We start from the raw sequence: 27,947 nt of genomic DNA on the forward strand, positions 1-27,947 counted from the left end.
CCTCTTTTGCCATTGGTGGGAGGGAGTAAGAAAATCATCATTGTGAGTGCAAGGAGGATCAAGCTACTGGGATTCTTCAATGTGCAGCACATATGGGTTAAGTACAAATATCACCTTGTGGTGCAGTGCGCCAGTGCCCCTACCTCTGGGCCTGAAGCTTGGGGTTCCAGTCCCACTTCAGGACTTGGTGACAACAGAATGTATGTTCATAATGTGGCCAAACAGTTTGATTATCAGCCTATGAATCCTTCCAATAAGCAAGAAAGTTTCCTGGTCAGCCTTGCTGCAGAAGGCAATAGAAAAACTACTGCAGTACTTAACCAAACTTAATCCTGGACCAATCCAGTAAACGCCCATGGTTGCCAATGCTCTTGTAGGGCAGGAGGAAGATCACCATAGTGATTTAGATTTGTCAAAGCAGCAATGGGCTGATTAATTTCTGGGTTTAGGCTCTGTATTTTCACCCATTGACTACACAATGGGGTTTGGTGTGTATAAATAACCCCCACGTGGCCCAAAGGGAAACTGTAATTGATCTCCCAGTGGGGCTTATGGAATACATGCTTCACCGCTAGTGGGTGGAGGCCCACCCAGCTGGGGTCGTAAGATTGAGCATAAAAGCCGGCCTGAGCAGGGACGAGCGTATTGGTTGTCCCAATGGGACTGTGAAGTGTAAATAGTTCACTGCCGTGCCAGACTTATTATAACCTTAAATAAATCCCATGTTCTTCCTACTGCTGGCTTCCTGGCCATTAAAGAGTGGATCTTTTGTTGTGTAATCTCTTCCCACAACTTCTCCGGTGCCATCTCTCTCTCTCTTGCTCTGTCTCTCTCACACACACACACACACACACACTCATACACAGCCTTCCCCCGGTAATGAGGCAATTATCACTAATGCACACAATCTCCTGATTGTGCTCCTGAGATATATGTTAGCCACCTAGTTCAGCTTCTTAAAATGAGGTTTCATTGGCCTCCACTTAAAGGAACAGTACAACTCTTAGCAATGACCCTGTTACAGGATGAATCCTAGTAAAGAGGTGTTGCAACAACAATGTGTCTATATATAGGACCTTTAAGGTAACAAAACATTGCAAGATGCTTATATAATATAGAAACAGAAAATGCTGGATAAATTCAGCAGGTCTGGCAGCATCTGTGGAGAGAAACAGAATTGAAGTTTCAGATCTAAGTGATTTGTTTGTCGCTCATGGAGCTAAATGGCCTCTTCCTGTCCCTATCATTCAGATCATCTCCCACTTCCGACACAAGTCATGTAGTGTGAAGATCAAGTACAACCCAGTGAGGAACCAGTCCAGTCGGTGTATAACTAATTAATAAAGAATATTTATTGAAGTAAAAGAAAAGAGAAAAAACCACGACCAAAAAGATGAATATACACTCTGACATTTAAGTATATTAGTAACTAAACACACTCTGTTATCTGAAGATACCTATTTTTCCTAAATATATCGATGTTCACTGGACTCACTGAGACACCCCTTTTCCCAAGAAACGTCCAATTTTAGTAACTCTATAGGTCAAATCAAAGTAATAGTTACCACATTATACCACTTAAGTGACAAAGTCTGGGTAAATTACTCTTTGGTTCAGCAAAGGCACAAAATAGTGTCCTCTAGAAGAGAGTATCTGCCGTGGCTCTAAATGTGAGATGGAACAGGCCTCCAATGCTCAGATCATAAATGTAACTGGCGTTTCTGACTATTGGATGGAGACGTAGCATCTTTCCCCAATGAGGGTTCTAGCAATTATCCTATTCAGTCTCTTTGCTATCCCATCTCATGGATTCGGCTGTCTACATCTCTCAAATTCCTTGCTTTTCAAATTTAGCATTTGTGTAGACCCACTGATCTCTGATAAACAATGTTTCTGATATGGCCATTTGCACCTCAATGTCTCTACATACCTTCTCATCTTGTTACTGAGCAAACCGTATCTCTTTGTTCCTCTGAAAAACCTGCTAGTCTTGTTACTTGTCTGATATTTTGTTTTCCTCTCAAGTTTACTGCCGCTAATTTCTCAAATTCCTAACAAATGCACTTCACTGACCTGAGGCAAGGCGTCAAGCCTCAATAGGTTTTGATGTGTCCGCTGTGAGTTAGCAGTAAGCGATTTCTAACTGTTGGTGTTCAATTTACAGGCTGCACCACAGACATTGTCACCAGCGACCATTCACCGGTGTTTGCGACCTTCGAGGTGGGGGTGTCGACGCAGTTTGTGTCTAAGACGGGTCAGTAGCCATGAAATCTTCTCATTTGCCCTTTCAGAGCCACAGAGGGATTCTGGACTGAAGTTTAACCACATTTTGAGTCCCCTGTGGAACAGATGCATCGTGTGTTATGGGACCGGCAGAGCTGGTCGGAAGCTGTTCAATCCGAGGCCTCTTAAGCTATCACAAAACCAGGGAGGAGGCAGGGCAGATTTTAGTGGTAAAACCTTGTTACCACAACTTTTCTCACTGTCCCGTCCAAACTTGGGCAGATCGACCACCAGGTGCTTTGTGGGCATGGGGGGTGGGGGGGCTGCGTGGTGAGTGGTCACAGAAGTATTCGGAAGCAGCAGACCACAGCTGGGGACCCAGGTAGATGGCGAGCGAGTAGGGGTTGCTGTGGATGAGATTGTGAGGGAGACAAGAAAGAGCCAAGTCTTGTGTGGCCAGGAGGCAATCTGAAAAGAAAATTTATCATTTGCCTCCCTGGGATTCTCCCATCAACAATTCAGCTCCCAACGAGGCCTCGTTTTGGCAGGGAAGACATCACCTCTCCCACTCAGGCCTCTAACTAATAGCAGAAGGCAGCGGTGTCAAAAGGTAAGGGACTGTCCTCATTTTAACTGCCCCTACTCCTCCATTTGGTTTCTGCCAGGCAGAGAGGAAAGAGGACACACTGGATAGATTTTTACTTGGAAGTGTGGACAAATGGATGAGGTACAAGAAAGCAGCCGATACCTGTGAAAGCTGTGGTCCTTTCAAGATTCAGAGCCAGTGGAAAACAAGAGAAGGAGGTTTGGAGGGAAAACATGAAACAGCTCCCTTGACTGCACAGATCCTGGGAGAAGAGCAGTGCTGTACAGCGATTTAATCAGAAATTAAATAAAATGGAATGATGTGGGACATTAATAACTGACATGTACTAACCCCCTTGCCTTCACTCCTCAGACCCCAACAATGCTGCCTCTCCAGGCACAATCAATTTCACCAGGTGTGAAGCCAAGTTGAAAACCAAATCCAAGACAAAATTCTTCATTGAATTCCACTCCAGCTGCTTAGAAAGTAAGAACGCCCACTTATCATTGCCTCTCATCGACCAAACATTGTCCCATTTCCTATGTCTAGTTGAGAGTTTCAATGTCTGGCTGAACGTGTGTGTATGTGCCTGAGTGTGTGTGTATATGTGTATGTGTGGTTTGTATGTGTGTGCTTGTGTGTGGTTTGTATGTGTATGGTGCCTATGTTTGTATGTATGTTGCTTTGTGATTTGTGTGTGGCAGGTGTGTGTGTGTGTGTGGCAGGTATGTGTGTGAGTGGCAGGTGTGTGTGTGTGTGGCAGGTGTGTGTGTGTGTGGCAGGTGTGTGTGTGTGTGGCAGGTGTGTGTGTGTGTGGCAGGTGGGTGTGTGTGGCAGGTGTGTGTGTGTGGCAGGTGTGTGTGTGTGTGGCAGGTGTGTGTGTGGCAGGTGTGTGTGTGTGTGGCAGGTGTGTGTGTGGCAGGTGTGTGTGTGTGTGTGGCAGGTGTGTGTGTGTGTGTGGCAGGTGTGTGTGTGTGGCAGGTGTGTGTATGTGGCAGGTGTGTGTGTGTGTGTGTGTGGCAGGTGTGTGTGTGTATGTGGCAGGTGTGTGTGTGTGTGGCAGGTGTGTGTGTGTGTGACAGGTGTGTGTGTGTGGCAGGTGTGTGTGTGTGTGGCAGGTGTGTGTGTGTGTGGCAGGTGTGTGTGTGTGTGGCAGGTGTGTGTGTGTGTGGCAGGTGTGTGTGTGTGTGGCAGGTGTGTGTGTGTGTGTGTGTGTGGCAGGTGTGTGTGTGTGTGGCAGGTGTGTGTCGGGAGTGGGTGTCATCATATGTGCTTGCCTATTTGTCACAAGAACATAATTTTGAAAATTTCAACCAAATCAACTCTAGAGTATTTTTTCCCAAGACAACAAATGTAACATTGTTAACCTTTCCTCAGAATGGACATTTCAATGTGTGGGAATCCCTGTCTGTCTCCCAGCCCCTCTCTCTGTCTTCCAGCCCCTCGGTTCCTCAGACTGTCTGTCTTCCTGTCAGATAGCTCCAGTTGATGAGCTGGTGCTGCTCCATAAGCAATGGGCTGAATGGCCTCCTCCTGTACTATAATTAGCTGATTCGACTGGGTGGAGCCTGTCAATTAGCAGTCACAGCCTGAGTGGCCTGGTTATTGAAGCTTTTTCTATATGTTTGCATTTACTTGACTCTGCACTGAACAGAAATCCGTACTAATCTTACGCTCCCTCTAGATCATGTGAAAAGTGCTGATGGAGAGAATCAGGAGTCCAGAGATGAGAACCTGACTGTTGTGTGGAGCAGTCCCCTGGAGGTAACGTAGAATTTATCGTCTCATTGTCATAAAGTGGGTTTAGGTTGCAGGGTTCCACATTTCTTAAGAAATAGTTCATTTGATTTGTAGCATATGTTGGTCAGAGCAGTTGTAATAATTATAAACAGTAATTCTAATATGTATTTTTATCAGAAACTAACCATTAACCTGCTGACTTCTAGCTTTACAGTGAACAGTCCTTACATCTCTGTACACTTATATATTGAACAATCCTTACCCTGCTGAACTCTGTACACTTATACAATGAACAATCCTTACCCTGCTGAACTCTGTAGACTTATACAATGAACAATCCTTACCCTGCTGAACTCTGTACAGTTACACAGTGAACAGTCCTTACCCTGCTGAACTCTGTACAGTTATACAGTGAACAACCCTTACCCTGCTGAACTCTGTACAGTTATACAGTGAACAGTCCTTACCCTGCTAAACTCTGTACAGTTATACAGTGAACAACCCTTACCCTGCTGAACTCTGTACAGTTATACAGTGAACAGTCCTTACCCTGCTGAACTCTGTACACTTATACAATGAACAATCCTTACCCTACTGAATTCTGTACACTTATACAGTGAACAGTCCTTACCCTGCTGAACTCTGTACACTTATACAGTGAACAATCCTTACCCTGCTGAACTCTGTACAGTTACACAGTGAACAGTCCTTACCCTGCTGAACTCTGTACAGTTATACAGTGAACAACCCTTACCCTGCTGAACTCTGTACAGTTATACAGTGAACAGTCCTTACCCTGCTAAACTCTGTACAGTTATACAGTGAACAACCCTTACCCTGCTGAACTCTGTACAGTTATACAGTGAACAGTCCTTACCCTGCTGAACTCTGTACACTTATACAATGAACAATCCTTACCCTACTGAATTCTGTACACTTATACAGTGAACAGTCCTTACCCTGCTGAACTCTGTACACTTATACAGTGAGTAATCCTTACCCTGCTGAATTCTGTACACTTATACAATGAACAATCCCTACCCTGCTGAACTCTGTACACTTATACAATGAACAATCCTTACCCTACTGAATTCTGTACACTTATACAATGAACAATCCTTACCCTGCTGAGCTCTGTACAGTTATACAGTGAGTAATCCTTACCCTGCTGAACTCTGTACACTTATACAGTGAGTAATCCTTACCCTGCTGAATTCTGTACACTTATACAGTGAGTAATCCTTACCCTGCTGAATTCTGTACAGTTATACAGTGAACAGTCCTTACCCTGCTGAACTCTGTACACTTATACAGTGAACAATCCTTACCTTGCTGAATTCTGTACACTTATACAGTGAGTAATCCTTACCCTGCTGAACTCTGTACACTTATACAGTGAGTAATCCTTACCCTGCTGAACTCTGTACAGTTATACAATGAACAATCCTTACCCTACTGAATTCTGTACACTTATACAGTGAACAGTCCTTACACAGCTGAATTCTGTACACTTATACAGTGAGTAATCCTTACCCTGCTGAACTCTGTACAGTTATACAGTGAGTAATCCTTACCCTGCTGAATTCTGTATACTTGTACAATGAACAATCCTTACCCTGCTGAACTCTGTACACTTATACAGTGAACAATCCTTACCCTGCTGAACTCTGTACACTTCTACAGTAAACAATCCTTACCCTGCTGAACTTTGTACACTTACACAGTGAACAATCCTTACCCTGCTGAACTCTGTACAGTTATACAGTGAGTAATCCTTACCCTGCTATATTCTGTACACTTATACAGTGAACAATCCTTACCCTGCTGAACTCTTTACACTTCTACAGTGAACAATCCTTACCCTGCTGAACTCTGTATACTTATACAGTGAACAATCCTTACCCTGTTGAGCTCTGTACACTTATACAGTGAACAATCCTTACCCTGCTGAACTCTGTACAGTTATACAGTGAGTAATCCTAACCCTGATGAACTCTGTACACTTATACAGTGGGTAATCCTTACCCTGCTGAATTCTGTACACTTATACAATGAACAATCCTTACCCTGCTGAACTCTGTACACTTATACAATGAACAATCCTTACCCTGCTGAACTCTGTACACTTATACAATGAACAATCCTTACCCTACTGAATTCTGTACACTTATGCAATGAACAATCCTTACCCTGCTGAACTCTGTACAGTTATACAGTGAGTAATCCTTACCCTGCTGAACTCTGTACACTTATACAGTGAGTAATCCTTACCCTGCTGAATTCTGTACACTTATACAGTGAGTAATCCTTACCCTGCTGAATTCTGTACAGTTATACAGTGAACAGTCCTTACCCTGCTGAACTCTGGACACTTATACAGTGAACAATCCTTACCCTGCTGAATTCTGTACACTTATACAGTGAGTAATCCTTACCCTGCTGAATTCTGTACAGTTATACAGTGAGTAATCCTTACCCTGCTGAACTCTGTACAGTTATACAGTGAGTAATCCTTACCCTGCTGAATTCTGTACACTTATACAATGAACAATCCTTACCCTGCTGAACTCTGTACACTTATACAGTGAACAGTCCTTACACTGCTGAACTCTGTACAGTTATACAGTGAGTAATCCTTACCCTGCTGAATTCTGTACACTTATACAATGAACAATCCTTACCCTGCTGAACTCTGTACACTTATACAGTGAACAACCCTTACCCTGCTGAACTCTGTACACTTCTACAGTAAACAATCCTTACCCTGCTGAACTCTGTACACTTACACAGTGAACAATCCTTACCCTGCTGAACTCTGTACAGTTATACAGTGAGTAATCCTTACCCTGCTATATTCTGTACACTTATACAGTGAACAATCCTTACCCTGCTGAACTCTTTACACTTCTACAGTGAACAATCCTTACCCTGCTGAACTCTGTATACTTATACAGTGAACAATCCTTACCCTGTTGAACTCTGTACACTTATACAGTGAACAATCCTTACCCTGCTGAACTCTATACACTTATACAATGAACAATCCTTACCCTGCTGAACTCTGTACAGTTATACAGTGAGTAATCCTTACCCTGATGAACTCTACACTTATACAGTGAGTAATCCTTACCCTGCTGAATTCTGTACACTTATACAATGAACAATCCTTACCCTGCTGAACTCTGTACACTTATACAATGAACAATCCTTACCCTGCTGAACTCTGTACACTTATACAATGAACAATCCTTACCCTGCTGAACTCTGTACAGTTACACAGTGAGTAATCCTTACCCTGCTGAACTCTGTATACTTATTGTGGTAATACCAGGTATTGCAGTACCTGAGAGGTGGATGGCCATTGGCTAGACCAAGGAGTCTACCATTGGCTAACGTACATAGCTCCGCCCTGAGAGGCGGGGTATAAGAACCAATGCCATCCCAGCAACCTTCACTTTCTGTATCGAAGCTGCTGGGTACAGTTCTAGCTGATTAAACCGATTAGTTATGCCTCACCTTGTCTCGAGAGTAATTGATTGTGCATCACTTATACAGTGAGTAATCCTTACCCTGCTGAACTCTGTACAGTTATACAGTGAGTAATCCTTACCCTGCTGAACTCTGTACACTTATACAGTGAACAGTCATCATAGAATTTACAGTGCAGAAGGAGGCCATTCAGCCCATCAAGCCCTTACCCTGCTGAACTCTGTACACTTATACAGTGAGTAATCCTTACCCTGCTGAACTCTGTACAGTTATACAGTGAGTAATCCTTACCCTGCTGAACTCTGTACACTTATACAGTGAACAGTCATCATAGAATTTACAGTGCAGAAGGAGGCCATTCAGCCCATCAAGCCCTTACCCTGCTGAACTCTGTACACTTATACAGTGAGTAATCCTTACCCTGCTGAACTCTGTACAGTTATACAGTGAACAATCCTTACCCTGCTGAACTCTGTACACTTATACAGTGAACCATCCTTACCCTGCTGAACTCTGTACAGTTATACAGTGAACAATCCTTACCCTGCTGAACTCTGTACACTTATACAGTGAACAATCCTTACCCTGCTGAACTCTGTACACTTATACAGTGATCATTCCTTACCCTGCTGAACTCTGTACAGTTATACAATGAACAATCCTTACCCTGCTGAACTCTGTACACTTATACAGTGATCATTCCTTACCCTGCTGAACTCTGTACAGTTATACAATGAACAGTCCTTACCCTGCTGAACTCTGTACAGTTACACAGTGAGTAATCCTTACCCTGCTGAATTCTGTACATTTATACAGTAAACAGTCCTTACCCTGCTGAACTCTGTACAGTTACACAGTGAGAAATCCTTACCCTGTTGAACTCTGTAGTTACATAATGATAATCTTTACACTGCTGAACACTTGAATTCAAACTCCAGCAGCTGCCGTGATGGGATTTAAACTTTTGTCCTCCCAATATTAACCTGAGCTTCTGGATTTCTAGTCCAGTGACATTACCACTACCCCACTATCTCCCCCAAATGATAAAATTCTCAATGGAACAGAAGAGCAGAGAGATCCAAGCAGTGTATTGCATAAAGTAGGAGTAGATACACAGATCTGGGTTTCATATGGTAAGAACATAAGAACTGGGAGCAGGAGTAGGCAATTCAGCCCCTTGATATTCTCCGTCATTTATACGATCATGCCTGATCTCGGCCTCATCTCCATATTCCTGCCCGCTCCCCACAACCCTTCATACCACTACTAATTAAAAACATATCTATCTCCTCCTTAAATTTGTTTAGTGTTCCAGCATCCACTGCACTCTAGGGTAGGGAATTCCACAGATTCACAACCCTTCGAGTGAAGTAATTGCTCCTCATATTTGTTTTAAATCTGCCATCCCTTAGACTAAAACTATGGCCTCGTTCTAGAGCAATATATATCAGGTCATTGAATTTACAGATCTGTCTGACATTGGATGAAGTGGGTACCCCATTATAGAAAGGAGGTTAGAGTCTTGGGAAGCCGTTCAGCTTTGTTTCGCTAAGATGATATCGAGGAATGGGAAAGATCACTGGAAAACCTCTGATTCTTTTCGGAGCACGTAAACATAAAATATTCTAAAGTGGTTTAAGAGTGTGAATAGTGCAAGATACAGTCCATTGGTTAGTGAATCAACAACAATAATAATAATCTCTATTGTCACAAGTAGGTTTACAGTAACACTGCAATGAAGTTACTGTGAAAAGCAAGCAGGCAAACTCAGGAATATTCCTAGAAAGGGCGGGGGTGGGGGGGAAAGGAGAATCATAGAAACCCTACAGTGCAGAAGGAGTCTATTTGGCCCATCGAGTCAGCACCGACCCTTCGAAAGAGCACCCTCCTCATATCCACTCCCCTGTCCACCCTGCCCTATCCCGGAACCCAATAACCTAACCTGCACATCCCTGGACACTTGAGGGGAAATTTAGCATGGCCAATCCACCGAACCCGCACATCATTGGACTGTGGGAGGAAACCGGAGCACCTGTGCAAACTCCACACAGATAGTGACCCAAGGCCGGAATTGAACCCGGGTCCCTGGTGCTGTGAGACAGCAGTGCTAACCTCTGTGCCACCGTGCCACCAGAGAAGCAACGTGTTCATGAAAGAGGTTATGAAGAATATACAAGGGTCTGCTGAAGACAAATCAGTAACAGTGTTTAAGGAGTATTAGATAAATATTTGAAAAGGGAAAACATCGCAGATGTGATGGGCCGAATGGCCTCCTTCTGCATAGGGATTCTAAGAAAATTAGATAGGGAGAAATCGCTCTGATAACATGTTTGCAGCTGCAAAGTCATGATGGTTGAATGGCTTTGTGGACTGAATCTTCAAAATGTTCGTGTCCTAATCTGTAAGAATGCCTTTTCGACCATTTAACCCTGGGCTTGGCCTTTTTGAGGGGACAATCTTGACCGGACTGTAGCAAAATGGATGCTACAATTGACTAAAGGCTGTTGGCTCACAGTTCAGAGATACGAGAAGAGACAACCCGTGCCCCCAGAATCCATCCTCAGCAGGAAACTGTACCTATGAATGTGTGGAATAGAGGATTTGAATGACTGAAACATTATCTTGCTGAAATGTTCAGTGCTGCTGATCTCCTGGGTCTGTCCCCTTATCAAATATAACTCACCGTCTCTCTCTTGCCCATCACAGTTGATACCTATTATCTCCGACCCCGAGTATTTACTGGACCAACACATCCTAATCTGCGTCAAGTCCACTGACAGTTACGAATCCTACGGTAAGCATGAATACGCATGGGTATCTGGAAAAACCCTGTGCACAGCTAAACAGAGAACTTTCCTGCTGCAGTTAGCAGGTGGAGGCAAGAGATGTAACCTAGAGAAGAAAACAAGTTAAAGACACTTGGCCCATCGAAGCATGTCCTTCTATTTCTTTAACTCTTTCATTGAAACCCATGAGAAGGTGATGCTGGACTATCTTATTGAGCCGCTGCACTCTATATGGTGCTGTTAGATATCGACTTCCAGCATTTTGACCCAAGGCGGGTAGAATCACCAGGAGAGATATTGGACATAATGTAGTGGAACAGTAGTTGTTCAGCTGAAACATTCGTCACTGAACTTCAGGCTAGTGAAGGGCTTCTCCCACTTGTTCACCATTCACTACAGCATCAGTATGTCTCCCTCAGTTTTCTGTCCACCACCTGTCCAGAGTGGCTCCATGTTTGGTTTCCATTGCAGGACAATGTTCAGCAGTAAACCATGACCAGACACAACACTCTTGTCAGCTGTTCTGTGAAGAGCCACCAGACCGCTTCAGGCAGCAGCCCATCAACATTGCTTGGCTGAGTCATGAATCTAAAAATGGCGGTGGGATTGTACCAAAAATCGCCCTCATCACCAAGCAGCCAGCATCTCATCGCTGTGTGAGGGTAAAGAGTGGGGTTGAGGAATGGAGGGTTGGCACAAGGTAAAAGTGTTAATAAAAGCTGCCGGGAAAGCAGATGCGGAATGCCAAATTCATATTAATGGAGTGGAGGACCTATGAATGATGAAGGTCATGGGAAGGAGCCTGCGGGGAGATATGTGTTTAGTTAGTGATGTCCTGGACTTGGGAACGCCTGCAATCTATACAAACCCAGAAGCCTATCCTGCTGTTCCGAATTCCCACTCTAACCTGCTGATCAATTATTCCTCTCAGCTTTCTGCTTAACCTAACATCACTCAGTGTTTCTGTCCAATTACTTCACCTCCCTCGCTCTCTTGACCAGAAGAGAGAGCTTATTCCACAATGCCTGGGACCAATGCAGTGTGGATGAGATGCTTTTCAATTTGGGTAATTAGTTAATGAACTGCTTGCTGCTTTCTGGCTTTGAAGATCAAACAACCTCCATGCCTGGCCCATTAATATTTTAACAATCTTTCATTTTTGTGGTGCATTTGTACAACCTTCTGCGAATCCACAATGCTTTAAAAATTAAAATATTTAAATAGGGAACTGGGGGAGTGGAGAGAAAGATGCTACAAAGCGATCTGTTATCATTCAGAATGCATCGCCTGAGGGAAAGAGCAGGGGAGTGGAGACTAGTTTGATCGTTCTTTCAAGGGGCTGGTCTAGCTCGATGGCCTGAAAGGCCCTGCTTCTGTAATACATAATCCTACAGTTGTTAGCAGGAATATTTTGTATTAATATGATTTGTACACACTGTCCTATTCTTATAGAATCCTGGAACGATACTGTACAGGAGGAGGCCATTCGGCCCATTGTGCCTCCGCTGGCCCTTTTCAAAGAGCTATCCAGTTAATCCAATCTCCTTGCCTTGTTCTCCTTGCCTGCAAATGATTTCTTGCCATGTCATGTTTAACTCAGAGAATTTGCCTTGTGTTTCACTGGCCAGGTGAGGGGTGCATTGCTCTGCAAGCACACTCTAATGAGATCATGTTCAACATCCCACTGGAGCACCGTGGGGAGGAGACAGGCATTTTCAGCGGCTCATATAAGCTGACCATTTCAGAGCGAAAACAACGAGAGAGGACTTACGGTAATGTTCAGTTGTTTCTTCTCATGACTTTGGATCTTCTGTTTTGCTGAGATGGAGAGACCCGTGGTTTCACTTTTCTCCACTCTGCAACTCCCATAGTGCCTGGTACAATATGTGCCTACATGGTCTCTTAAAGGGCAGGGAAATGGGATTAGCTCCAATTGAAGACTGGCAAAGGAACATCATGGCAAAGGGGCCAACAATGAGAGCGAGGAACAAAATTAGAAACTTTGTTACTCGGGGATTGGTGGAAGAGGGAGTGCTCTGCTTGAGGCAGAAGGCAATGAGCCGCTTAAAGAGAAAATGGATAAGCGTTTAAAGCAAGGGAGGATACAGGACAGTTTGGAATTGCTGTAGCAAAGAGCTGAAACAAACCAGATGGGCCAACGTGACCTGCTTCTCTGCTGTTAATCCAATGGGTGGGAGCAGAAGTTAAAGGAGCTCTCAGTGCCCTCTAGTGGTAATACAGCAAAGGTATGTGGGTGCCCCACCGATCTTTTCAGCTGCACTTTCACTTTCCATTAACTCTGAAAAAGATACATGAAGGTTTACACGGGTGGCTCTTTCTAATTCCTGAGCCAGGACATTGAACCCGCAACTCCCCCGCAGCCACTCCACTCACCTTTGCCGCTTCTGAGGTTTTGTGGCGGAATTGATATCGGACAGTACAGTGCACCTAACTGTCTCTGGGCAAGTGGAATTGAGGCGGTACGCCATCATGGAAATATGCCTGCCCCCCTACTCAGACTCATTTAAAGCACTGTACACAGTTCTACTCTTCATGTGACAAAAACTATTTGGAGGCACTGGGGAAGGTACAAAGTATAGTTGCAAACACTACAGCAGAGCCAAAAGGTTATAATTATGAGGAAAGACTGACTATGCTGGGAATTGTTTCTCTGAAAAAGAGAAGGATGAGTAATGACCTGACAGAGATCTAAACTGAGACCCGATCTACCTGCTTGGGGCCATGTAAAAGATCCCATGACATTATTTTGAATAGCATCAAGGGAGTTATCCGTGGTTTCTTTGTCAATATTTATCCCCCAATCAACATCACAAAAACAGATCAATTAATCTTGATCACATTGCTGTCAGTAGGCTTTCAGTAAGCAGATTGGCTGTCGTGTTCCCTACATTACAACAGTGGTTAAACTTCAAAAAGCGCTTCATTGGCTTTTCAGCACTTTGAGGCATCCAAGTGTTATGAACAGTACTATACAAAGCAAGTCTAATTTTCAGGGAATTGTGAAATACTAACTGAGGCAGTAAACATTTGATAGTCACAAATGAATCCAATGTGGAATTCATAGACAATGTCTTTACCCAGAGTATTGCGAGAATGGGCATATGGGTTTCGAAATGCAATCATCACTAAGTGTCCTACCTGGCTTGCCATTGTCATGTGCCCTCTGCAGTGAGCGACACCCTGCCGGTAGCCATTTTACGTTCACTTCAGCAAAGAGGTTACATTAGGAAGACTTTAAGTCTTTGAGCTTGTAAAATGGTGTCAAATGTGGAGCTGAGATTGAGTTTTGAAAACTGGAAGAGAAGCCTCAGCTGCTGAAAGAGGAGCACTGAAATATTCCAAGCTGCTGAAAAAAAAACACAGAAGGAAAAACTAACGCAAACTGAAGGGGGCAGGTAAGATATTCAGTGAGACAAAGATGGCTGGAAATTTTCCTCTCCCAGCTCCTGTCGAAATGTAAGGAGATATACAGAAGAACGGGTAATTTTTCCACTTGCAATGGCAAAACCACGGCATTGCGACATATTTAGTTAACCAGCCAGAGCCAATACGAGTCGCAACATTTTTAACCCACTGCTGGGGACAGAGTGATACAAATTGTATTCCGCCCTCAATCTATCCAAAGAACAGAAAAAAACAGACTGCAGAAATTTGAGAGCCTTGATGGCGTGCTTTGATCTCGAAGTGAATGTAACCTATGAATGGTATGTGTTCAACATTAGGACTCAAGGTGAAAAGAGGTCCATTGATCAGCATGTGACTGCAATAGCATAGCTTACAGAATAATGTGAATTTAGGCAACTAAAAGATAATCTCATTAAAGATAGAATTGTCTTAGATATAAGACACTTGACAGTGAGAGCAAGTCTACTGCGAAAGAAGAAACTTACTCTCAAGGAAGCGATAGATGTGTGCAGAAACACAGAGGTTGTAAAGAGTCAATTAGCGCACATGTATGGCAGAACTGAGCAGGAGCTACATTTTGCTGAGAGATATTCCAAACCAAAAGAGCAGGACAATCACAGACAAAGGGCAGGATGCAAGTACTGCAGAGGACATCATGCAAAGGAAAAGAAGAATCGTCCAGTGTGGGGAAACCAAGAAGCCTAATCATTTCACACACCGGTGTTTGGCTAGAAAGAAGCAAAACAAGCCCATACAGATGCCCACTGGAGAGATATCAGTCAAAGATTCTGATGAAGCACCGTACACCATACAACAGGTTGGTTCCATCGAGACTATAGGTGATAAATGGTTTGGGGCTATTAGAATAATGACTGCAGAAGGAGAGCATCAAATGAACACGACGTCTCAGATAGATATTGGTGCGAAACATGACTTTAACAGACCTGTCTAAAGTGGCTCAACATGGCGTTCCAAAAATAAAACCCTTGAAAGTGATGTTGAGACTATATGATGTCACAATACTCATATGGAAAGGACAAATTCATCTGTGAGCCCAATGCAATGGCAAAAATGAGGGGCCTGGAGTTCCAGATTACAGGTGATGTGCAACAGCCACTCATCCTAACCTGAGCAAGTCTAAAGCTTGGACTGGTAATCCTGAACGCATCAACAGAGATTTACAACGTGTCTCAGCACACAAAACCATTGACTGCTGAACAGATCCGAGAGGAGTACGGAGATATGACGACAGGGTTTAGAACATAAGAACTAGGAGCAGGAGTAGGCCACCTGGCCCCTCGAGCCTGCTCCGCCATTCAATGAGATCATGGCTGATCTTTTGTGGACTCAGCTCCACTTTCCGGCCCGAACACCATAACCCTTAATCCCTTTATTCTTCAAAAAACTATCTACCTTTATCTTAAAAACATTTAATGAAGGAGCCTCTACTGCTTCACTGGGCAAGGAATTCCATAGATTCACAACCCTTTGGGTGAAGAAGTTCCTCCTAAGCTCAGTCCTAAATCTAATTCCCCTTATTTTGAGGCTATGCTCCCTAGTTCTGCTTTCACCCGACAGTGGAAACAACCTGCCTGCATCTATCCTATCTATTCCCTTCATAATTTTATATGTTTCTATAAGATCCCCCCTCATCCTTCTAAATTCCAATGAGTACAGTCCCAGTCTACTCAACCTCTCCCCGTAATCCAACCCCTTCAGATCTGGGATTAACCTAGTGAATCTCCTCTGCACACCCTCCAGTGCCAGTACGTCCCTTCTCAGGTAAGGAGACCAAAACTGAACCTATACTCCAGGTGTGGCCTCACTAACACCTTATACAATTGCAGCATAAACTCCCTAGTCTTAAACTCCATCCTTCTAGCAATGAAGGACAAAATTCCATTCACCTTCTTAATCACCTGTTGCACATGTAAAGTAACTTTTTGCGACTCATGCACTAGCACACCCATGTTTTAATATCTTATCATTTAAATAATAATCTCTTTTGCTGTTATTCCTACCAAAATGGATAACCTCACATTTGTCAACATTGTATTCCATCTGCCAGACCCTAGCCCATTCACTTAACCTATCCAAAACCCTCTGCAGACTTCCGGTATCCTCTGCACTTTTTGCTTTACCACTCATCTTAGTGTCGACTGCCATCTTGGACACATTGCCTTTGGTCCCCAACTCCAAATCCTCTATGTAAATTGTGAACAATTGTGGGCCCAACACTGATCCCTGAGGGACACTACTAGCTACTGATTGCCAACCAGAGAAACACCCATTAATCCCCACTCTTTGCTTTCTATTAATTAACCAATCCTCTATCCATGCTACTACTTTACCCTTAATGCCATGCATCTTTATCTTATGCAGCAACCTTTTGTGTGGCACCTTGTCAAAGGCTTTCTGGAAATCCAGATATACCACATCCATTGGCTCCCCGTTATCTACCGCACTGGTAATGTCCTCAAAAAATTCCACTAAATTAGTTAGGCACGACCTGCCCTTTATGAACCCATGCTGCGTTTGCCCAATGGGACAATTTCCATCCACATGTCTCGCTATTTCTTCTTTGATGATAGATTCCAGCATCTTCCCGACTACCGAAGTTAAGGTAACTGGCCTATAATTACCCGCTTTCTGCCTACCTACTTTTTTAAACAGTGGTGTCACGTTTGCTAATTTCCAATCTGCCGACACCACCCCAGAGTCTAGTGAATTTTGGTAAATTATCACTAGTGCATTTGCAATTTCAATAGCCATCTCTTTTAGCACTCTGGGATGCATTCCATCAGGGCCAGGAGACCTGTCTACCTTTAGCCCCATTAGCTTGCCCATCATTACCTCCTTAGTGATAACAATCATCTCAAGGTCCTCACCTGTCATTTCCTCATTTCCATTAGTCACTGGCATGTTATTTGTGTCTTCCAATGTGAAGACCGACCCAAAAAACCTGTTCAGTTCCTCAGCCATTTCCTCATCTCCCATTATTAAATCACATTTCTCATCCTCTAAAGGACCAATATTTACCTTAGCCACTCCTTTTTGTTTTATATATTTGTAGAAACTTTTACTATAGTTTTTATGTTCTGAGCAAGTTTACTCTCATAATCTATCTTTCTCTTCTTTATAGTTTTAGTAGCTTTCTGTTGCCCCCTAAAGATTTCCCAGTCCTCTAGTCTCCCACTAATCTTTGCCACTTTGTATGCTTTTTCCTTCAATTTGATACTCTCCTTTATTTCCTTAGATGTCCACAGTCAATTTTCCCTCTTTCTACCGTCCTTTTTGTTGGTATAAACTTTTGCTGAGCACTGTGAAAAATTGCTTGGAAGGTTCTCCACCATTCCTCAACTGTTTCACCATAACGTCTTTGCTCCCAGTCTACCTTAGCTAGTTCTTCTCTCATCCCATTGTAATCTCCTTTGTTTAAGCACAAAACACTAGTGCTTGATTTTACCTTCTCACCCTCCATCTGTATTTTAAATTCCACCATATTGTTATCGCTCCTTCCGAGGGGATCCCTAACTATGAGATCATTAATCAATCCTGTCTCATTACACAGGACCAGATCTAGGACCGCTTGTTCCCTCGTAGGTTCCATTACATACTGTCCTAGGAAACTATCGCGGATACATTCTATAAACTCCTCCTCAAGGCTGCCTTGACCGACCTGGTTAAACCAATCGACATGTAGATTAAAATCCCCCATGATAACTGCTGTACCATTTCTACAAGCATCAGTTATTTCTTTGATTATTGCCTGCCCACCATTATGTTACTATTTGGTGGCCTATAGACTACTCCTATCAGTGACTTTTTCGCCTTACTATTCCTGATTTCCACCCAAATGGATTCAACCTTATCCTCCATAGCACCGATGTCATCCCTTACTATTGCCCGGATGCCATCCTTAATTAACAGAGCTACAGCACCTCCCTTACCATCCACTGTCCTTCCGAATAGTTTGATACCCTCGGATATTTAACTCCCAGTCGTGACCATCCTTTAACCATGTTTCAGTAATGGCCACTAAATCATAGTCATTCACGATGATTTGCGCCATCAACTCATTTACCTTATTCCGAATACTACGAGCATTCAGGTAAAGTACACTTATGTTGGCTTTTATACCTCTATTTTGAATCTTAACATCTTGGTCTGTAACCTCTCCTAAGTTATTTTTCCTCTTAACTTTTCTCCTAATTTTCCTTGTCGTTGAACCCATATCTTCCTGTAACAACCTGCCGCGTCGCTTTCGATTTATGTTTTTACTTCCCGTTTTATTCCTTTTAGTATTACTGGACCTATTCACTGAGCTCCCCTGTACTGTCCCTTGTACTGTTGCCCTTTTTGATTTTTGACTATGGCTTCTCTGCCTTACACTTTCCCCCTTACTGCCTTTTGTTTCTGTCCCTTTTTTACTACCTTCCGACTTCCTGCATCGGTTCCCAGCCCTATGCCACATTAGTTTAAACATTCCCCAACCGCTCTAGCAAATAGCCCCCCTAGGACATCATTTCCAGTCCTGCCCAGGTGTAACCCATCCAGTTTGTACAGGTCCCACCTCCCTCAGAACTGGTCCCAATGCTCCAGGAATCTGAAACCCTTCCCCTGACACCATCCCTTCAGCTACGTATTCATCCTATATATCCTGACATTTCTACTCTGACTAGCACGTGGCACACCGTCCTGAGATCACTACCTTCGAGGTCCGATTTCTTAACTTCCTTCCTAGCTCCCTGTATTCTGCTTTTAGGACCTCATCCCTTTTTTTACCTATGTCGTTTGTACCGATGTGTACCACGACCACTGGCTGTTCACCCTCCCCCTCCAGAATGTCCTGTGCCCGCTCCGAGACATCCTTGACCCTCGCACCAGGGAGGCAACACACCATCCTGGAGTCTCGTTTGCGGCCACAGAAACGCCTGTCTATTCCCCTTACAATTGAATCCCCTATAACTATTTCACTGTCACCCTTATCACCCTTCCCCCCCTGCAGCAGAATCAACCGTGGTGCCACAAGTTTGGCTGTTGCTGTTTTCCCCCGAGAGGCCATTCCACTCAACAGTATCCAAAGCGGTATATCTGTTCTGCAGTGGAATGGCCACAGGAGATTCTTGCACTACCTGCCTCACTCTCTTGCTCTGTCTGGTGGTCACCCACTCCCTTCCTGCCTGCGGAGTCTGAGCCTGCGGTGTGACCACCTCTCTATACATGCGATCCACGATGCTCTCCGACTCGCGGATGCTCCACAGTGTCTCCAGCCGCCGCTCCAGCTCTGAAACTTGAGCTTCCAGGAGCTGCAACTGGAGACACTTCCTGCACACATGCTGACCCTGGGGACTGGAGCTGTCCCCAGCCTGCCACATGGAGCAAGAGGAGCAGACCACGCCTTGGAGCTGTCCTGCCATTAATTATTCCTTTAAATTAAACCTTTGAAATGAAACTTTCAAAAGATGTTTTTGTGTCAGATTAAATCCAATCCCCGTGTACTATTTAATTAGATTTTTTTTAAACTGAGTATTTATCCCTCTTGATCTGACAACAAATTAAAAATAGTTATTTAATTGAAATGTTTGAATGTCTTCCTGGAGAGTATCTTGTCAAAGAGTGTAAGATCAGTTCAGCATCTGCTGAGAAGAGTTCCTCAAGTCAAGCCGAAAAGACAAGCTTGAAAAGCTAGAAAAGAAGGAAAGGTCAAGTAAGTGACAACTCCAACAGACTGGATTAGCAGCATGGTCACAGTGAAACAACCTGTAAAGCTGCGAGCATGCTTCGACCAAAAGGATCAAAATAAAACCTTGACGAGATCTCACTATCCCAAGCCGAAGGAATTTTGCCACAGCAAAGATCTTTACTACCCTCGATGCAAAGGGTGGTTACTGCCGAGTGAAGCTGGATGAAAGAAGCAGCTTTCTGACTTCATTTTGGACACCGTGCGGGAGATACAGATGGTCGCGCATTGCTGTTTGACATTTCCGCGGCTCCAGAAGAGTATCAACCCAGACACCGTAAGGCTGTCAGTGATCTTCCCAGAGTGGAAACAGTGGATGATCTACTAGTCTACTGATATGGGGACGCAATGGAAGAAACCATAGCTGACCACGATCAGAATTTAATAAGATTGCTAGAGAGAGCTCACCAGATGAATCTGAAGCTGAACAAGAAAAAAACTGCAACTTTATTGGCTGAAGTCAAGCACACAGGCCATGTATTGACAGTAAAAGGTCTTTGCCCAGATCCTGAAAAGGTGAGCACTTTAGCAGTGGTGCAGCTACCAACAGATGTGAAAGCAGTGCAACGATTTGTTGCATTTGTGAACTATTTCGCAAAATATTTGCCCTATTTGTCATTGGTGTGAACCACTAAGCAAGGTCACTGCCAAGAATGTGCAGTGATATTGGGAAGCATTCACTGAAGTCAAAGAATTAGTGATGACAACACCAGTACTGAAGCAGCATGACGTCAATGATGAACTCACCTTGCAGTGTGACGCCAGTGAGACAGGCTTTGGAGCAACCCCAATGCAGCAAGGATCACCAGCCGCATTTGCATCCAGGACACTAACGCAAACAGAAAACGACTAATCCAAATCAAGAAAGAGTGCCTGACCCTTGTTTTTAATTGTGAGCATTTTCATCAGTACCTGCTTGGAAGAGACAAAGTGACAGTGGTGTCTGACCACAAGCTACGTCACACCTCTACCATGTGCTCCAAAGCAAAGAATGGTACTTCATTTGCTGAGATATCACCTGGGCATGAGACACAAGCAAGGGAAGTGGTTGTACATGACTGATATGCTGTGGAGAGCAGCACTCCCCATGCAGAAAGGTGAGGATTTTATAACAGAACGTGAAATATTCCAGGTTCAATGTGAAGCAGCAGCTTGACATGTTCTGGAAGTCAACAACCCAGCAGAGAATTTGAATCGGATAGACATGCCCTTGCTCAAATCAAGCCAACTATCCAATAAAATGCAACTATCCAAATGCTGCAAGGATTAAGGATGGCTTGAGAACATCAAGGACACACATGTGGCCACAAGAACATATTAGGAATTCTGAAATAAAGTGACAGCCCAATGGTATCTTGGACAAAGGATATAATGTTATCATCTCTAAGGAACTAAGAGGAGGGATGCTGAAACACATCCACGCAAGCCATAAAGAAATTTAGTCAACTCGGAGAAAGGCAAGCAAAGTGCTCCACTGGCCAAACCTGAGCACAGAAATTAAAGACCACATTGACCAGTGTGGTGCGTGTAGCGAGATCCAAGCAGAACAAGCTAGAGAGCCATTGATGACACCCCAGATAATGGATGAAGCTGGGAGTAAATTTGTACCTATAGCAGGAACTGATTGTCTTGTCACTGTAGATTACTATTTTGACTACTGGGAAGTAGACCAGTGTTATGGGCCAGGGTTTAGAGAACCCCAAAGCGTATCATGGAGTTCACCTGACCCACAACTTTTAATAGATTGTGGTTATGGGGAGCACACGGGCCGACTCTGCAAGTGTGATGCAACAGAAATCTACAGTACTTTTAAATTAAAACAATGTTTCTTTATGAAACTAGTTAACACTTTATAAACCCACAGTAAACATCTTAACAACTATCAACACCAATAAATCCCTCAAAAATACAGTACTCTCTAAGTAACTCATAATCTTTTCTTGCAACATCCATAAGACAAAAATAACCTTTTTTACAGAAAGTCATCAGGTTTAACTTCACTACTGAGCACAGTTACCACTTTGAAATCACCAAATGAACATTCATAAGCTTGAAGAGATTCATACACATCTTGCTGTGACTGCAGCTTCGCCAAATCTAAAACTAAACACACCTGTAGCTGCAAGCCCAAAGTAAAAGCAGACAGACAGCCCACCTCCACCCACACTCTGACATCACTGATAAACACCCATTTCTTAAAGGTACATCCATTATAGCTGTTTTATAAACCCCCATTTCTTAAAGGTACTCTCACATGACATCAGGTAGACTTCAATGACTACAGGAGAGATAGTAGAATGCTTGAAAGGACAGCATTCAAAATATTCTGATGAGTGATAATGGCTCTTAGTTCACGAGTGAAGAATTCAGCCGCTTCACAAGGATTGGGAAATTTAACAATATACATCATCTCAGCACTATCTCCAGTTGAATGGAAAGGCTGAGGCCGCAGTGAAAATTGCCAAAGCAATCACCAAGAAATCAACCAAATCTAGCACTGATAAATCCAAGACAATCCTAGAGTGGAGAAACACAATTGACTGAAGGCATGGAAAGTAGTCCAGTCCGAAGGCAGATGTGACATTACACCCAAACTACTCTTCCAATAACAAAAAAGCTGCTGAAGCCAGAAGTAGTATCTCGGTGAAACAATGGAAAAATGAATTTCATTTTCACAAGACTGCCAAACTATTGCCAGAGTTGGGGAACCCTTTCAGGATACAGACGTTCAATGCTTTCAACAGGAAACAGCCCACATAATAACTGAGACATGCAGAGCAAAATTGTTTCCTCAATCGTATGCAGTGGAAATAAATGACTAAATATACAAGTTCAACCGCAGGTTTATACGAGCAGCTAGAGAGGCTCTTCTTTCACCGCAGGCGGCTGATCAGGAAGATGAGGTCTCACCAGCTGCATAGAGTAAAGAATAACTAATCCCCCAATGGAAATGGAACAACAACAGTCACCACTGCATTTACAGGTGCCACAGGAACAACACTCCCTGAAGAAGGAACATCAACCACATCATAGAATTTTATCATAGAATTTACAGTGCAGAAGGAGGCCATTCGGCCCATCGAGTCTGCACCGGCTCTTGGAAAGAGCACCCTACCCAAGGTCAACACCTCCACCCTATCCCCATAACCCAGTAACCCCACCCAACACTAAGGGCAATTTTGGACACTAAGGGCAATTTATCATGGCCAATCCACGTAACCCGCACATCTTTGGACTGTGGGACAAAACCGGAGCACCCGGAGGAAACCCACGCACACACGGGGAGGATGTGCAGACTCCGCACAGACAGTGACCAAAGCCGGAATCGAACCTGGGACCCTGGAGCTGTGAAGCAATTGTGCTATCCACAATGCTACCGTGCTGCCCTTCACATGATAGCCAATGACATGTATACCATTAAGAGCCCTGCACGATTGGGCGGCACGGTGGTGCAGTGGTTAGCACTGCTGCCTCACAGCGCTGAGGACTCCAGCTTAGCCCAGGGTCACTGTCCGTGCGGAGTTTGCACATTCTCACCGTATCTGCATGGGTCTCACCTCCACAGTCCAAAGATGTGACTTGCATAGAGGTTTATAAGATGATCAGGGGGATAGATAGAGTAGACAGTCAGAGACTTTTTCCTCAGGTGGAACAAACCATTACAAGGGGGCATAAATTTAAGGTGAATGGTGGAAGTTATAGGGGGGATGTCAGAGGTAGGTTCTTTACCCAGAGAGTAGTGGGGGCATGGAACGCACTGCCTGTATAAGTAGTTGAGTCAGAAATATTAGAGACCTTCAAGCGGCTATTGGATAGGTACATGGATTACGATAGAATGCTGGCGTGTAGATTGATTTGTTCTTAATCTAGGAGAAAGGTTCGGCACAACATCGTTGGCTGAAGGGCCTGTTCTGTGCTGTATTTTCTATGGACTATGGATGTGCAGCGTAGGTAGATTGGCCATGCTAAATTGCCACTTAATTGGAAAATTTTAAAATAAATTTTAAGAAACGAAGAGACCTGCACTATTTAATGGCTATGTCTGCAAGGCATGTGCATTGATTAATGAAAGTCAGGAACAGTTGGTGTATAGTGGGTGACTTGGATAACTCACAGTTCCACATGATCATGCATACAAAGTTATTTGTTGTTAGTTATGGAAAGGGGATGTTTTGGATTTTGTTATGCTGGTATATATTTACGAAGTGCCAACAGCACTTTATTGCAGTAGGCCACTGTGCTGAGGGGCTCAAAGATACCCTTTCAGGGCAGGGAAAATCCAGATGAAGATGTGTCTGGGTTTGCAAAGAGCAAGAGATTCGATGGTGAAGCCTCAGATCCTTAGCACTTATTCTCAGGGGTCACTGAACAATGTGTAGCTATAAAGCTGACTGGTCATTGTTCTATCCATAAACCGAAAACTTGAGGTCAAATGTGGTGCAAGACTGTAGTCAGATATTTGCAAGTTAACCAAGGTCTTAGCCCGGTTTTAAATAGGATCCACAGCAAAGGTGCAATGGTGCAAGGACAATACCAAACTGAACTCCAAGGAACTATGCTGAGGAAAGTAGTGTGGCGGGAGAGCCTGAAGGGATGGAGCACTAGAGGGTGATTAGACCAGGAAGATAAAACACTGCATTTAGTTTGATCCCAGCTCATTACCTCAAACAGTTTGACAATAATCTCTGGTGGAGATTCTAACCTCACTCCCATAAGAATATCCTCGTTGGAGTATGGATTCCATGGGCACTGGGAGTCCTTCCGCCAAGGGGCCATTCTCCACAAAAATGTTTAGAGTATCAGCTAATGGAGGGTTGAAAGATTCAAGGAACCTTGGCATTTGGTGCATAATCCACTTTCTTCTCCCCACCACTGTTAGCTCTGCCTTCAGTCGACCAGGCCCTAAACCTTGCCCTTAGTGTTGGGTGGGGTTACTGGGTTATGGGGGATAGGTTATAGGTGTTGACCTTGGGTAGGGTGCTCTTTCCAAGAGCCGGTGGAGACTCGATGGGCCGAATGGCCTCCTTCTGCACTGTAAATTCTATGATAATCTATGATAAACTCCGAAATTCCCAGCCTGAAGCTCTTTGTTTCTCCGCCTCTCTCTCTTACTTTGAAGAGGCTCCTTAAAACCTACCTATGAGGCCAAGCTTTTGGTCACTTATCTAAAATATCTCCTCCTTGGGATTTGGTGAAATGGAGGCATAGTGGTAATGTGCTGGACTAGTAATCCAGAGACCCAGGCTAATGTTCTGGGGATATGGGTTCAAATCCCACCACGGCAGCTGGTGGAATTTAAAATGTAGTTAATAAATCTGGAATTGAAAGGTAGACATAAAAGCCCATCTGGTTCACTAGTGTCCTTTAGGGAAGGCAATCTGCTGTCCTTATCTGGACTGGCCTACTTGCGACTCCAGACACTCAGCTATGTGGTTGACTCTTAACCGCCCTCTGAAATGGCCTAGCAAACCACCTTACGGGGAAGTTAGATAAGCATATTGATGAGGTTAGATGAAGTAGGATGGGAGGAGGATCATGTGAAGCATAAACACTATAGAACCTTGGAATTACTACAGTGCAGAAGGCGTCCATTCGGCCCATCGAGTCTGCACCGACCCTCTGAAAGAGCACTCTATCTAGGCCCACTCCACTGCCCTATCCCCATAACCCCATATCGCCACCTACCTGCATATCTTTGGATACTAAGGGGCAATCTAGCATGGTCAATACATCTAACCTGCACATCTTTGGACTGTGGGAGGAAACCGGAGCACCTGCAGGAAACCCAAGCAGACACGAGGAGAATGTGCAATCTCCTCGCCGTCACTCAAGGCCGGAATTGAACCCGGGACCCTGGCACTGTGAGGCAGCAATGCTAACCACTGTGCCACCGTGGCGCCCTATGACATGGGCATCTTTGAGTTCAATGGTCTGTTTATGTGCTGTAATTAGGGCAATTAAGGATGGGCCACAAATGCTGGCCTTGTCAGTGACACCCTCATCCCATGAAAGAATAAAGAAAAAAGTCTCAATTTATGTCTGATAATCGCCATTGTAAAGCATCTTAGGATGTTGTATAGGGGCTGGTTTAGCACAGGGCTAAATAGCTGGCTTGCAATGCAGAACAAGGCCAGCAGCGCGGGTTCAATTCCTGTAACTGCCTCCCGAACAGGCGTCGGAATGTGGCAACTCGGGGCTTTTCACAGTAACTTCATTGAAGTCTACTTGTGACAATAAGCGATTATTATTATTATTATTATTATACTGCATTAATGGCACTAAATAAACGTAAGTTGTTGTTGTCACAACAGCCCCCCCCCCCCCCCTCACAAATCCGTCTTAACCCTTTATTCAGATTCCAGCAGGAATCACTGGATAATAACTCTGAGCTGGAACTTGGTATGATTTCAGAGTCAAGCCCAGAGCACTGTCCCTACTGCTGATCCAACGGAGTTCTGTTATCACAACATAATCTAAGTGTTTTATAATCTGCATGGCTCAGTAATACATACACAGTGCCTTTACCCATTGAGCCACTAGTATACTTTAAAGGAGGAGTTTCAATAAATAATGGCCCAGATATTGCAGGCAGCAGTGAAGTGATAATCCTCGTGGCTGACCTTAAAGGAAGCTGCCCATAAGGACCTTGTAGAGATTTTACCTTTCCTGGCATTGATTTTATTCTGGGATCAGCTGTATGGTTCAATAGTGATATCATAAAGAAAAGTGAAGCAGCCAATCACATTGAAGAAGTCTCACTGACAGGAAACCAGGAAGTAAAATGCAGAGCAAAATAAGGTTTGGGCCATGTACATGGAACTATAGTAGAAGCAGAAATCGCAAAAAGAAACTATAAAATATAAGTTTTATATTAAAAACCTATAGAATGTTTTCACCACAAGGGAGAAATTTGACACTCCACAAATATAAAAGTAGTTTTTCGGGATCATTGAGATTGTTCAGCAGTAATAAAGAACTTAGTACACTGGTAAAAATCCAGTTGATAGTTTGACAGCAAACACTGACAATTTCATGGTCATTTCAACTGCAAAAACCGGGCCAATGTGATGTTGATGATATTGGAAATTTAGTTATATTTCTTATTCTTTAGTAGATTTATCATTAACCATCTGTAATAAAATTCCTTTGTCTCAGTGGCAATATTCCCTCTAAGCTGCACAGTTGTGCAACACTCTGAACGGTCCCACTGAGGCCACATCCAGGTTGGCCGCTTTAAGTTACCGTTATGCCTGGTCATGCAAAAAAATCTAAAATGAAACTGGCCATGAAGTGGTAAAGGGTCCACTGCTCAACGGTAATTCATTGTTTTGCTTTTTAATTGCAGATTTTATACAATTGGAAAAAGATGAAATGATTTCCGTTAAACAAAGCAAAACAAACACTCCAGAGTTTCCGAAAACCTGGGAATGGCCAGGGAGGTAAGAACCAATGCTACTGCTTTAAGGTTGGGATTGGGATTAGATTTGGAGTTGGAATGGAGATTGGGATTAAAGTCAGGCTTGGGTTTTGGATTTTGGATTTGAGTTGGGATTGGATTTGAACTGGGTTTAGCATTGGAGCTGGGATTGGGTTTGGAGCTGGGATTGGGTTTGGGGCTAGGATTGGTTTGGGGCTGGGATTTTGTTTGGGGCTGGGATTGGTTTGGAGCTGGGATTTGGTTTGGGGCTAGGATTGGTTTGGGGCTGGGATTTGGTTTGGGGCTGGGATTGGGTTTGGAGCTGGGATTGGTTTGGAGCTGCGATTGGATTTGGAGTTGGGATTGGGTTTGGAGCTGGGATTGGGTTTGGGGCTGGGATTTGGTTTGTGGCTGGGATTGGGTTTGGAGCTGGGATTGGGTTTGGGGCTGGGATTGGGTTTGGAGCTGGGATTTGGTCTGGGGCTGGGATTGGGTTTGGAGTTGGGATTGGGTTTGGGGCTGTCATTTGGTTTAGGG

General features: G+C 43.9%; 1 protein-coding gene across 2 annotated transcripts in view; it reads left to right on the forward strand.

Annotated features, from left to right (window-relative positions):
* The window catches only part of inpp5d (inositol polyphosphate-5-phosphatase D), a 212,564-nt gene that overhangs the window by 119,034 nt on the left and 65,583 nt on the right, over positions 1-27,947 (forward strand). For both annotated transcript variants that reach the window (XM_072474741.1, XM_072474742.1), the window contains exons 19-24: positions 2,165-2,254; positions 3,182-3,295; positions 4,494-4,573; positions 10,745-10,832; positions 12,453-12,596; positions 27,339-27,432. In XM_072474741.1, coding sequence (XP_072330842.1) covers positions 2,165-2,254; positions 3,182-3,295; positions 4,494-4,573; positions 10,745-10,832; positions 12,453-12,596; positions 27,339-27,432 — 610 coding nt within the window. The remainder of the gene's footprint in view (positions 1-2,164; positions 2,255-3,181; positions 3,296-4,493; positions 4,574-10,744; positions 10,833-12,452; positions 12,597-27,338; positions 27,433-27,947) is intronic.

Source organism: Scyliorhinus torazame, chromosome 14, assembly GCF_047496885.1.
Source record: "Scyliorhinus torazame isolate Kashiwa2021f chromosome 14, sScyTor2.1, whole genome shotgun sequence".
Taxonomy (NCBI): domain Eukaryota; kingdom Metazoa; phylum Chordata; class Chondrichthyes; order Carcharhiniformes; family Scyliorhinidae; genus Scyliorhinus; species Scyliorhinus torazame.